The sequence below is a fragment of the Rosa rugosa genome, chromosome 6, assembly GCF_958449725.1.
Source record: "Rosa rugosa chromosome 6, drRosRugo1.1, whole genome shotgun sequence".
In the NCBI taxonomy this organism is placed as follows: Eukaryota; Viridiplantae; Streptophyta; class Magnoliopsida; order Rosales; family Rosaceae; genus Rosa; species Rosa rugosa.
Genome location: NC_084825.1, coordinates 43917443 through 43930381, shown reverse-complemented (window position 1 = coordinate 43930381; position 12939 = coordinate 43917443). Strand labels below are relative to the sequence as shown.

Sequence of the window (12939 nt, the reverse complement as noted above, 5' to 3'; positions counted from 1 at the left end):
TTAGCAAGCACGGAGTGCATGCCAAGAGGCTAGTACCTATTAAAGCAAAAAGTATATATATATTAAGTAGTGGTTATAATCTCCCACCGCTCTAGGATTCCTCTCCTACGTGTCCTTTGCCACTTTTCTTATTTGCTCCCCAAAACCATAATCATCAAGAAAAAAAAAAAAAAAAACTCCATTACTCCCTATCTCTATAAAAGAATCCGCATTTTCCATCTCTGTGTCCCTCCCGTTTAGTATTATCTATACGACTCCACGGCCATTTGTCTGTTCTATCATGTCTTCCTCCTCCAAATCGTCAGAACCCCAACTTGAAAAAACCGATCAAACCAATTTGAAACTCCACTTCCTCTATGACATCAAGAAACGCAAGATTGTTTTGGCGGAGGCAAGAGCCAACTTGGTCGATATCTTATTTGGCTTTTTGGGTTTTCCAATTAGTTCTCTCTCTAAGTTAGAGGTAGGTGCAATGCCTCAAATTTGTAAAAGCTTAGCTAGTCTCGAAGGTGATATAATTCAACCTGGATTCAATAACTGTGAGTTTTTTGAATTGAAACCAACACGTGAGGGATGGCACAACAGAGTCCTCACTTTGTTGAACGGGATTCCTGGAGATGATTTCAAGGACATCCCATTGTTTCTATGTCGGAACTGTACTTTTGAGATTCGGCTTATTCCTTACTACGTCACAACGGATCCGGCAACGCTTTGCGGGACTTGCAGAAACCCTATGGACAAGGAGGTTCCCTATGATCATGGTAATAGGGATGATAGAGGGATTGTTGCAAGAGGTAGCTTAAGATTCCTCATTTTTGATGACATGAAGATGAAGCCCGCGAGTGATTATCTTGATACCTTCGACTTGGTTAAGGGTATGGGATTTAACTGGGGTGAGCTGAAGAAAAAGGAATTGACCCTCACCTCGGAAATGGTTTGTGCCCTTTTTTATTGCTTTATTCTTATTTTGAGAAACTGTATTTATATTTTTTGTTCTATTCTCAAAAAATTTAGCAGAATATATATATATATTGGCAGGCTTGTTTTCCGTTTCTTTTAGCAGGTATTATACTATTATTTTGGTGCTGGAACTAATTATGATGGATGCTGATTTTCTGTTTTGTTTAAATGTAGACTCGTTCACTGCTCAAATCTTGTGTGGAGAAAAAGACCGTCCTGAACGAGTTATTTCTGGAAGAGCTGATGAAGGATGAATCTGCATGATTAAGAACTACAGGTGATAAGTTATTGTAGTTTAACTTAGCTGCATCAACGTGCTACCATCATGTAGAAAACTCTTTTTAGTTTCCAAAACATTTGGGGGTTTACTTCTGGATGTTAGATTTATAATGTTGTTGTTAATTTGTAGAAATCTGGAAACCGAGAAACATGCTACAGTGTTCCTATTCACTTATATACATGGACGTGGCTAATCATCCGTTTCTTAACATCTTGTCAATTAGGCCATGAAGATAATCAAAAGTTACCTGACGTTGGACGCAGTTGCTCTGTTTCTCAAGCTGTTTGGACTTGTTGTTTGGTGCTTTATTATATTAAGTCTTTGGCTTTGTAATGTTAAACATTAACTATTATTTTTCAGTGTGTTTATTTTATAGTACCATTGGACTTGCTGTTTGGTGCTTTATTATATTAAGTATTTGGTTTTGTAATCTTAAACATTAACTATTATTTTTTAGTGTGTATATCATATATTTTTTTTTTTTGAAAAAGGCTGGTGCGGCTGCCCTCAAGCCTTGATTAATGAAATTGCAGAATACAAGGGGGGGGACATAGAGCCTGAACCCCAGATTATAATAAGCGTAAAGAGAACATCCTGAAATAATACAAAGACTCTCTATAAAATCTATGTATTCTAACAAGCACCAAATAGCAAAGAGTGCACGAATGGCTACTCCAATTGCTTTGACATAGCGGTGACATACCGGAAAGATAACTCTATCACGAAGAAGCATCATTACAAATAACACACCTTTCCCACTATGTTGCCGCACGGAAATAAATCCGGCGACACTCAATTTCATCCTGCCACTAGGAGGTTGCGTCCATTTGATCAAACAAATAGCTCGCCGCCTCGCTAGGCCAGACAAGGCACACAGAGTGTGCATACCGGGACCAAGCCCACGTCGCCCTACCCAAAAAAGGTTGGGACTTATTGCTGGCATAAAGCCACTTCTTACTAAAAGTAAATAATAATTAGACAAAACAGAAAAGTAAAAGTAAAGTAGGCCAAGGGGCAAAGCCCAGACCACATTATCAACCGGCCAAAACCCAAGGTTTTCATCACAGAGGCCATGACGCCACGCGCAGGCGAGAAGCTCCCAAGCCGTGCCACCACCGGCTGCAGCACCACCATCCCTTAACGCCCTCCCGCTTGAACTGCCGCTTGAAAATTTGATGGAATTTACGTACTCAGTTTCATACATGGAAACATATATCTATGCCATAAGTCAATGAAAATATATGTTTATTCAAGCTGCGAGATTTCATTTGCTGGAGTTATTTGGATAAGAAAATTACAGAAACAACCGTACATCAACTAATAGCTAATATTAGTGTTTAAGATTTTGCTAAAGCAATATAAGTTGTCCGTAGACCTTTGTAACCTTTGTAATGGGTCAGCATTGCACTGCGATCCGGAAGGGTCTCTTTGATTGTGGGAAACTCCTTGAACCTTTGTATCCATGCGTGTAAGCGAGGGAAGCTTTCGGCTTCAATCAGTGTAACCCCAGTTATTTCGCTCCAGACTTCCAGCCACAAAGCTAGCCACCCGAATTCTAAATCAGCCATTCCAATCTCGTCTCCACCGAAAAACTTCTTGTCTCTGAGGCCCTGCTCTTCCAAGATTCTCAGCTGCTCCTGCCCTTCTTTTGTTGCTTTCACTTGTTGTTCTCCCTCAGTCCTCAAAAATCCAAACAGGGCTGGGTTCTATGTCACACAAAACATCTAAATTAGTTTGAGTTGGCTAAAATTTGATCTTTCATTTTGTGTTATGTTGATAGATCGTCAATTGTCAACTAGTTCTATAAACAAACTTACAAACATGCATGCATGTGACAAATGACTCATTTGACAATATGACGTAGTAAAAATAGTTGAGTGTTCATTAATTACCTTGTCCTCTCCGAACTTTGTCCAGAACCGGGCCAAAGCTCGTCCATGAGGGTCTTTAGGAAGCAAGGGGTTCTGCGGCCACGTCTCTTCGATGTACTCAAGAATGACAGCGGACTCTGCGATTGGTTTTCCGGCATGAACAAGAACCGGAACCATCTTATGAACTGGGTTGTATTTTAGAAGCCGTTCACTCTTGTTGTATAAGATATCCTCTTCTACATACTCATAGTCTACACCTTTGAGTTTAAGTGCCCAGATAACCCTGTAAACAAATGGACTAGGCCAAGCTCCTAACAATGTAACTTGTGCCATTTTTGCTGGGTTCTGTTCTGATCCTAGACTGGTTTCTACACACACACACACACACACACACATATATATATGTGTGTGTGTGTGTGTGTGTGTGTGTGTGTATATATATATATATATGCCTCACATTCAAATTGGTTATCTTGGGCTTCAATGTACAAGGTAATTAAGCAAGGATTAGAGGCCAATTTATCCTTTGTTTACTATTGTTGACTTTACTTTTTATATGTAGTTGGTATACATCTTAGTCTTCTTAGAGATAACATATCGTTTTGCGCGCCAGCTATATTTGAAGATCATGTTTTTCCAACAAAAACAAAAAACTTGTCAAGCAAGATGTACTAGCTGTCTAGCTAGATGATTATTCGTCTTAAAGTCGACCAGAGCCTTTGACTACAAATTAAAAAAAGCAGAACGAAGCCAATCGTTATGTTGAGGGCAGAAAGAAAACACTTAATTGTTTACAGTAATGTAATGGAAGAAGTGAAGCTGCAAGGAACTGGTCCCAGTCCCTTTCGTTACAAGTCATATGGGCTCTTAAGACTAGGTGTTAAGTACTGAATATGTGGAGGAGAACCTTGTTTACAAGATTAATTAGTCTTGTTTTGAAGTATAACCTGGTTAATAAGAAGATTCCGGTGCTCGTTCAAGGAGCATTCTTACTAAATACAGAGCTTTAGAAATGATCATATAATTCTTCTAGTATGCTCCACCAAATGTGACAGCAATGCGAGTTTTCAAACCACATAAATTTAAGCTACTATCTTTGTTCAAAAACCAATTCTATATACAGAACCGAACCAATTGAAAGTGGTTATTCGAAATAAGCTTTGGAAACTTAAGGCAAGGAGAAGTTTTAAATAGATAAACAGGGGAACGTTAAATGGCAGTGTATGTATATTGTATAGTTGTATACAGAGTTACAAAGGCTCACATTATACCTGGAGACATAGATTGGGATGATAACATGCGAAAAGAGGAGGGAAGATTGTACAGGAATTCTTTGCATCAGATAGAAAGCCTTTGCACATAAATATGCATAAAGCAATGAACTGTTGGCAAAAATTTATTGAATTTGAATCTTAAAACATCAAACAATGATAAGGAAAGGACTGGCCAAAGAAAGAGAAGAATGTGGATCATCAAACAAAAGATATTAAGAAGTCACTAGTCCCTAAACAAGAGGAACAGAGATTCCGGTGTATACATTGAGGAGTGTGCCACAGAATCCCTTGCTTTTGGGATGACCCTTACGAAGGCAAGGTAAATTTTGATCATATATTCAACCAAATATCAATGATAATTGTTATATATGCTAGCATAAGAGATGCAGACTTCTTTTAAGAACAGAGCTTGATAATTGATCAGATGATCAGTCGATGAAACATAACTTTAGCTCAGTTAAGAAGCAAACTGAACGGAACCCCATTTGCCTTAGACCAGACCGCGCGCATTGCACTATGTGAGTAAAGTGAATGTGATCAGAATTAGATGGTTAGATGATTATGGTTTAAGTAAAGGACAGAATAGAAATAGAACTTTCAAAGTATATATTCAACATTGCTTGGAAAATTGCAATCTCAATAAGGCTATAAATGAAAGATCTAGGCCATATAAACAGGCTTCGGTGTTGCTGAATTAAATTCTTCATAAACCGGCAACATTTTAATTATGTTGTGTTGTAAATTCTATAATCGGTCTTATTCTGTGTTTAAAGACAGGGTAGAAACACATTGGAGGTTGTACAGGTACAGTGTTCTTGCATTACAGATTGTTGTCTTCATAGCTCTGGTTTTTTTACCAAAATATTTGTCTTAGTTAAAATGGAGTGGAGGCTTGGATTCAATTCCATGTAAAAAGTTACATGAGCCAGTGGACAAGCAAAACACACATATGCATTAGAAAGCTTCTCTTATTCAGTCACTAACTGTACTTGATGTGATTGAAACTATTCACTGATATCATTCCTTGTGTATTGGTTCTGTACGTTTCAACCTTTATTCATATCTGGTACATGTGCTGTTGTTTGGAATTAAGAGTAGGATATCAGGTAGTCGCTGGCTTGGTATACATCTCCCTTAGCCATTTGAAATAGGCTAACAACCGAGTTTGATCAGGATGATTTTCTTTAATCACAGGAACTTCCTTGAAATTTCTAATCCATGCGTGCAAGCGAGGGAAGCTATTGACTTCCAGAACTTGTACACCAGCTGCTCCTTCCATGGCCTCAAGCCAGAATGCTAGCCATCCTAAGGATAAGTCTGTCATTCCTATCTTGTCACCATCAAAGAACTTCTTATCTTCAAGGCCATGCTCTTCTAAGATCTTCAGACACTCCTGGGCTTGTTTTGCTGCTTTTATTTGCTCTTCTCCAGCTGTTTGAAAGAATCCTAAAAAGTCCGGCTTCTAAATTATACAAAATAACCAGTCAGTTAAGGATCAACATTTTATATGGGTAGGAGAAACTCTCTAGGAGAAAAGGCAGATATGATTACCTTGTCATCTCCAAACTTTGTCCAAAATCGAGCCATGGCCCTCGCATGAGGGTCTGTTGGAAGCAGAGGGTTCTGCGGCCAGGCCTCTTCAATGTACTCCAGAATAACAGTTGATTCTGCAATCCTCTTTCCACCATGAACAAACACCGGAACCCTCTTGTGCACTGGGTTGTACTGAAGAAGCAAATCACTCTTGTTGAATATGTCCTCTTCTTGATATTCATATTCGACTCCCTTGAGATTCAGAGCCCATGTAACTCTGTAAACATATGGACTTGACCAGAATCCTATTACCTTCACTTCCTCCATATTCTTTTAGCTTCTGCTCATATTGCCTGACAATCTATATATGTAATTCTGATCTGCTTGGGCTCCAAGCAATCATTATTCAGTAGATAAGATTAGGTGTGGAAAATACTAATTGTTATGTATCGTCTTGTTTGACCAAGTATTAGGGGCATTTCATTTTACACCCAAATTTAATTACACCTATTAGATTAAACCCATCCATTATTTTTTTTTTAATATACACCCAAATTTGTTGATTAAGTTGATTACAGAAATGAATTTTCATTAACTGACATAGAAAATAAAACATGTTTTTGTCAAAAATTACTGAATATGCCACAAGCTCTAAACAAATACACTTGATGAACTAGACCCTTGATTGAAGCTCTCGTAATCAATACCTAAAATGAAATGCCCCTTTTATTTATTGTATTGTTATTCATATGCTATGCACCACATGAACTAGAACTTTCATTACAAAAGAACAGCGATACTAATCCTTTGTTGCTCAATAAAATCAGAAAATTATAGTAGAAACAACCCAAATCAAAAATCTTTGACACAAAAACAACAGAAATCGTAGACCATAATTCTTTTTTTATTGAATTCAATTTCTCCCAATTAAAGTAAAAAAAAAAAACAATCATTGATTAATTAATCAATGAATAAGATATATTAAAAAATTAAAAGATACTGGGAGTTCCGTCCAAACTGGGGAGGTGAATGGCCATTCACCTTTAAAACAATTTTCTTTTCTTTGATGTCAGAAGGGTCAAACATTACATAAAAGAAATTCTTGCGTACGTTAGACGTACCACACGTAGTACGTCTGACCAATCAAAACTCTGAAATTTTTATTTTTATTCTGAAACTATCCTTTCTTTTTAAAAATAAAATACCTAAAATATCCATCTGCTAGGCATTGATTGGTCAGCCGCACCGCCACGTGGTACGGCTGATGTACGCAAGACTCTCTCCATTACATAATAGGCTTCTTGTACTAAATATATCAACCAATCATTGCTTAGTTTCAAAATTAAATGACCCTTCTCGGCCGACTGTAATTGAGCTTATGTGGATTCACGTAGAAGATTTAGGGTTCATACCTATATGTCCTACTCTTAAAAGGATAATAACAGTTATATCCCGCATCGGAAAAAAAAGTAAATTCTGCAAATGTTTATAACCAATTGCGTGAAGGTTAAGGTCGCCCTACTCGGTATGGGTAGGTAGCAACTAGCAAATCAGTTTATTCAGATCATGCCACCTCACTTTAGTCATCGTGGGTAACAAATACCAAATGAGATTCTCCATACTCTAAAGCTGGAGCCCGAGCCCCTGGGGTTATAGGGGCCTCCCTACCCATGATGGGTGGGTAGATTTTTTAGGTTTCGTAAGTCTCGATTTTTGTTTTGGTTTTTATATTTTTTTATCAAATTTTTTCTTTATCAAAATATCTGATGTTGCTAGTTCTGGATGGGTATTCATATTAATATCAGACCTACTGATTGCAATGTGAAATTGCCAGTATTAGATAGTGTATATTGAGAATATAGATACTGCACCTTTGGCTTGATTTCAAAGTGAAATTGCTAATATTCGATAGTAAAACAATTGCCCGGACTAGAAGTACTAACAGAAGCTTTGTTCAAAAAGCACGAGACAAAAAGCTCAAGTTGAAGACGAAAAGAAGAAGCATATGAAAACTGTCTTTGCAAATTTGCTTTATTGAACAGATTCAAATGGCTTTGGTACTTTTCAAATATGATCTAATGAGGGTAACATCTACAGCAAGAAGACATTGATCTGCAGTGGCAGGGACTGTGATCCAAGAATGAATGAATGCAGCTAATTCGAACTTTGCAACTCGAGCTTTTGATAAGTTTTGAACCAAAAAAAAAGAAACTGAAAGCTTCAAACTTGGTGAATAAACAAGCACTGCTCATATAAAATGCTTCTGTGCACTCACCAAAATGGTAAAATTCCTGTAAATAATTATTTCTATGATTCAATGGAATAACAGTTTCTATATAGATACAAAACACCCCATGCTCAATTGTACAGAAAAGAATCTTATAGAAACAATAGAAGGAGGAAAGGGGAAAACCGGGAGACCACTGCACCTGCTACCGGAGTGAGCAAAATTCGATAAACAGGCACTATTGGCAACAATGCATACCACTAAGCTCCGAACTATTGCTTGCTGAATCACAACTAAAACCCATTATGTGAAAACATCCTAAAGTGCCACAGCTAGACTGGTGACAACAATCGTGATCATCCAATGATGCAACTGTATTAAATAAATCTTCCCTCATGAACTTCAGAATTCCCTTCTTGATCTAGGAGTAGACGAGGCTGACGAGCCTGTGCGAGAGTTCTGGACTCGAAGCACTTGAGGGTCATACTTTTGGGAAGCAAGATAATTAAGGGCTGTGACTACATCCGCTATGACAGGTCGCATATTAGGCTGTTCTTGGACACACATTGCAGCAACCGCAAGAGCTTGATACATTCCCCTCATCGGATATTGTCCTTGGAGCAATGGATCAGCAATCTGTGAAAATTTCCTACGGTCTCTAAATAAGGGTCGGGCCTGCAAAGAAGAGTTCATCAGCAGAAGTCACAAGATTGTTATTTATCTAAAATTAAAAAAACAACTGTTCATCCTAATGTTGCTTTCACTCATAAAATGTATATCTGCTACTCTGTTAGTATTAACTTTAAGAAGACATTCTTAAGTTTCTAGCTCAGTAGAGAAATTACACATCACACCTTCTAGAAAAGTTACTTATGATTCGAATCAAATAGCAACTGAAAAAGAAACGATACACCTACTTAGAAAGGGCTCCTATTTACTAAAGGTAACAGAATTCATCAATATCGACTGTTGCATTCAAACAATATATATATATATATATATATATATATATATATATATATATATATATATATATATATATATAATTTACTCCTGATGAGATGATTCTGAGAGAAAAATATGTGAAGAGTAGAAGGCGTTATTTTCTTACCCATGCAACCAAATTGTGTTCCCCAGCAGCCCTTGAATTGTCAATTGCCTTTCTTCCAGTGATAATTTCCAAAAGAACAACCCCGAAGCTATATACATCTGATTTCAATGTGAGCTGACCAGTCATTGCATACTCAGGGGCACAATATCCATAGGTTCCCATTACCCTAGTGGAAACATGAGTATTATCTCCTACAGGACCTAACTTTGCCAAGCCAAAATCAGATAGCTTGGGATGGTAACCTTCATCAAGTAGAATGTTTGAGCACTTAAGATCACGATAAATAACAGGAGGGTTAGCTTTGTCGTGCAAATACTCCAAGCCCTTGGCAGCACCAGCAGCTATTTTCATTCGGGTATTCCAGTCGAGTTGTTTTTTATCTGGTGGTAGATCTGCCATATAGCAGCATGTGAGATAAAAAGGCACACATATTTACATAGAAGATAGACAAAACATTGGTTTTAAAGCAATAACTCCGAGTCCCTGACGCACGTGCCACCACAGTTACTAAGCTAGCTTGCAAGATACCTACACCTTAGCAAAGTGCTGGTTCTGGAACATTTCCCCATTCTTTATACACTATGTTTCCCATATCTTCATACAGTGAATTAAATAATTCTACAAACGTCACATCTTGCTGAGTTCTATAGCATGGTATGTTTTCTATTGCAAGACCCACTTCTACTATGCGTAAGTTAATTATCACCGAGTAAAAATAAGAACAATACCTCAAGACTTTATAAATATGAAGTTTTGGCAAAAAATGCAGATAATGCTGTTACAGCTGTATATACCATGTAAATGGTCTTCTAAGGATCCCAATGGCATGTACTCGTATACTAAAAGCCTCTGATCCCCATCAGCACAGTAGCCTATTAAGTTGACAAGATTCGGGTGGTGAAGTAGGCTTAGCATTAATACTTCGACAAGGAATTCTCTGTTCCCTTGAAGTCCATTAGAATCAAGTTTCTTGATAGCCACTTCCTACGTACACAGACAGGATCAAGGTTCAGGTCTTAACACAAGCCTAGCATGTAAAGTCAAATAAATCAAACAAAAACAAACAGAAAAAAAAAAAGAATAAAGTTTCAATCACAATAGATAGCAGCAATATGATAACAAACCATCCCACCAACATATTGCACTAAATAATGATTAACACTCGAATAAAAGTATGCCCATGATATCTGCACTGATTGAAGCAACATGGACCTTCAAATATTGGAGACCATCAGCAGATTAGTTTGCCAACTATACTTGCATATTTCCAGTTTTACATGAGGTGATGACTTTTCACCAGAGAATAATAATTTTAGATTTTGGTCAACTTTTGCTCCAGTCTACTTTCTCAGAGTGTAAGAACAAACTTAATATGGTAGTAAAAAAAAACATATACCGAACATATATTTATAAATGTTTAAAGTGAGCCCCAAACTCTTTAGAACTCTAATTTCTAACACTAACATAAAATGAGAAAAAAGAAATCTTAAGGTGAGGTTGTTAAACACTTGAACCACCTAATGAACGCAGGAAACAAGTCATAAAAACTGTAATTTTCATTCAGATGAAATGGTAAAATTTCGGAAGAACCTGATTAGAACTCTCCAGGTGCCCTCTATATACTTGACCAAAACCTCCTTCACCCACAAAACAATCTGCTCTAAAATTCTTTGTTGCAGCTGCCAATTCGCGAAATGTAAATGTATGTGCTGCAATGTGATCAGAGCCGCTACTTTTAGACCCTTCCTTTAATGCTGAATTTGCCTTCACTTGATCTAAATGAAACAAAAAATGAGAAAAGGCACCAATACAAACAGTTCACTGAGCAGTAAAATCCAAAAGAAATATAGATATTATACAAAGAAATCCTACTACCATCATTAAGATTTTTAAAAGAGCACAAGGACAAGAGTTCAGGCTTGGATTTTTCCAATGATACAACACAAAACAACTCATCTCTGTAGACAGACAGTACCCACAATGCTTCCACCATGACATTCAACTCAGAACATCAATAGACCACAGACAATGTCTTAACTATGAGGAGGAAATCGACTTTCCCTACAGCAATGCATGCCTTTCAAACTTGATGAAGAAGTATATTAAATTGATATCCATATGGCCATAAAAGAATTAATTTCTCCCTAATCCTGTCGTCAAAAATGTTTTGCAAAATCGGTTGATTTCAAAGAAAGGAAACTGGGAACAATCGAGTTAAGTTATCATAATATTTCATCGTGCTCATCACTTTTTCCTTCAATGTCTGTCACTCAAATATTGAAATCATTGTATTGGACAAATGGGTCTCTAACAGTAGAAACTGTATGAAACAAAGAACGAAACTTGATGGTGAAACTCACATCACTCAAGAACTATAACCCAAGCATATCTTAATCACAACAACTCAGAATGCCAAAACCACTTGTGAACAAATCTCCATCAACCCAATTAATATGGGTGACAACACAAGCATGAATCAAATTAACGAAATCACAAACCCAGAAAACTATAGATTCAAGCAAATTACAAAGATGGCATTTTTACATTAATCTGAGATTCTGAACTAAATCAAGGCAATGCATAAAACTGGTCATAAAGGTCAAGTCTTCTCAAACATATTGAGAATCCAATAGTGTTTTGATGAAAAATTTTCAGCAATGTGGAAGGAGATACCTGAAAGTGATGAGATCTGATCTGCTGGCTTATGACTCTGCTTCTTCTTCTTCTTTGCATTTGTGCTTGCTTTTCCAGAACACAAGAACCAACTCATGGCTTTTGTTTCTGTCTCTTAACCTCAATACTACTTGGAGAAGACAGATGTGCTTAAATTAAGACAGAAGCAAAAATGGTTAAATTTAGAGGCAGAGTCTCTTTTGAATTGTTTTTTTTGGCCTGAAAATCAGGCAGAGACTCTTTTTATTTGCCTGAAACTCAGACAGAGCCTATGACTCTATTCATTCCTACCATATAATCTTTTCATTGTTGGACCCATTTTTTTGCAAGGGTGTTCCTTGTGTGTTGGAGTATTGTATGACATCATAGAGTCTCCAAATGTCCCATATCTTGTTTTCACTTTGACTCACTCAAGTAAGTCACTTTTACTCGCCCACAATTTTTCTTCATTTGAATATATCATCATGACTTTTACTCACCACATAATTACAAATAGGAATTAAGAAGAAATAAAGTTCAAAGTTAGTTCAAAACATTATGATTTTTACGATAACGGTTTTGGTACCAAGTGCATCCATGCATCAAATTTTAGTGCATTTTACACATCATACTTATAATTTAAATTCAAATTAAATGGTCAACGAAAACACATATATATTAATTATGAAATGAATCAATCAAAAATAAATAAAAAATATGATTAATGAATATGGTTATCACCTCTGTTGCATATATGTTAATTTTTACTTGGATGAGAAAACATCAACACGTAATTAATAATACTCACCCGTATTGCATGTTTGTCAAATTATTTTGGTAAGAGAAACATCAACATGTCTCCAATATGAACAGTTAAAAAATGTGTTTGAAATTAAATTCAACTGAGATCATTGATTGAAAATGCACAAGTTCATTTGGACGGCTAGAAATAGTAATAGTAATGACAGCTAATTATGGCGTCATGGACATCAAAACCATTGACCCAAAAAAATGGACATCAAAACCAATTA

The 12939-nt window shown here is 36.8% G+C and overlaps 4 protein-coding genes across 7 annotated transcripts; 1 reads left to right on the top strand and 3 right to left on the bottom strand.

Annotated features, from left to right (window-relative positions):
• Positions 1 to 222: 222 nt before the first annotated feature.
• LOC133713715 (uncharacterized) lies at positions 223 to 1670 on the top strand. Of its 2 annotated transcripts, none has more exons than XM_062139745.1 (3): positions 223 to 934; positions 1135 to 1237; positions 1464 to 1670. In XM_062139745.1, the coding sequence occupies exons 1-2, from the start codon at positions 281 to 283 to the stop codon at positions 1222 to 1224; spliced, it is 744 nt and encodes a 247-aa protein (XP_061995729.1). In that variant the 5' UTR covers positions 223 to 280; the 3' UTR covers positions 1225 to 1237; positions 1464 to 1670. The 2 variants fall into 2 exon arrangements, with proteins under 2 accessions (XP_061995729.1, XP_061995730.1); XM_062139746.1 differs by having other exon boundaries at positions 1370 to 1670.
• Positions 1671 to 1777: 107 nt separating this feature from the next.
• Positions 1778 to 3500, bottom strand: LOC133713716 (glutathione transferase GST 23-like). 3 transcript variants are annotated; one of them, XM_062139749.1, is made up of 3 exons: positions 3133 to 3500; positions 2625 to 2946; positions 1778 to 2397 (listed from the first exon to the last, which is right to left on the bottom strand). In XM_062139749.1, exons 1-3 carry the CDS (start codon positions 3442 to 3444, stop codon positions 2378 to 2380), a joined length of 654 nt encoding a protein of 217 aa, XP_061995733.1. In that variant the 5' UTR covers positions 3445 to 3500; the 3' UTR covers positions 1778 to 2377. The 3 variants fall into 3 exon arrangements, with proteins under 3 accessions (XP_061995733.1, XP_061995734.1, XP_061995732.1); XM_062139750.1 differs by having other exon boundaries at positions 2381 to 2456; XM_062139748.1 differs by lacking the exon at positions 1778 to 2397 and having other exon boundaries at positions 2466 to 2946.
• Positions 3501 to 5316: 1816 nt separating this feature from the next.
• Positions 5317 to 6385, bottom strand: LOC133713717 (glutathione transferase GST 23-like). The gene is made up of 2 exons (XM_062139751.1): positions 5937 to 6385; positions 5317 to 5847 (listed from the first exon to the last, which is right to left on the bottom strand). Exons 1-2 carry the CDS (start codon positions 6243 to 6245, stop codon positions 5488 to 5490), a joined length of 669 nt encoding a protein of 222 aa, XP_061995735.1. The 5' UTR covers positions 6246 to 6385; the 3' UTR covers positions 5317 to 5487.
• Positions 6386 to 8198: 1813 nt separating this feature from the next.
• LOC133716024 (probable serine/threonine-protein kinase PBL7) lies at positions 8199 to 12241 on the bottom strand. Its single transcript, XM_062142756.1, has 5 exons — positions 11930 to 12241; positions 10847 to 11031; positions 10051 to 10240; positions 9257 to 9648; positions 8199 to 8820 (listed from the first exon to the last, which is right to left on the bottom strand). Exons 1-5 carry the CDS (start codon positions 12024 to 12026, stop codon positions 8548 to 8550), a joined length of 1137 nt encoding a protein of 378 aa, XP_061998740.1. The 5' UTR covers positions 12027 to 12241; the 3' UTR covers positions 8199 to 8547.
• Positions 12242 to 12939: the final 698 nt, after the last annotated feature.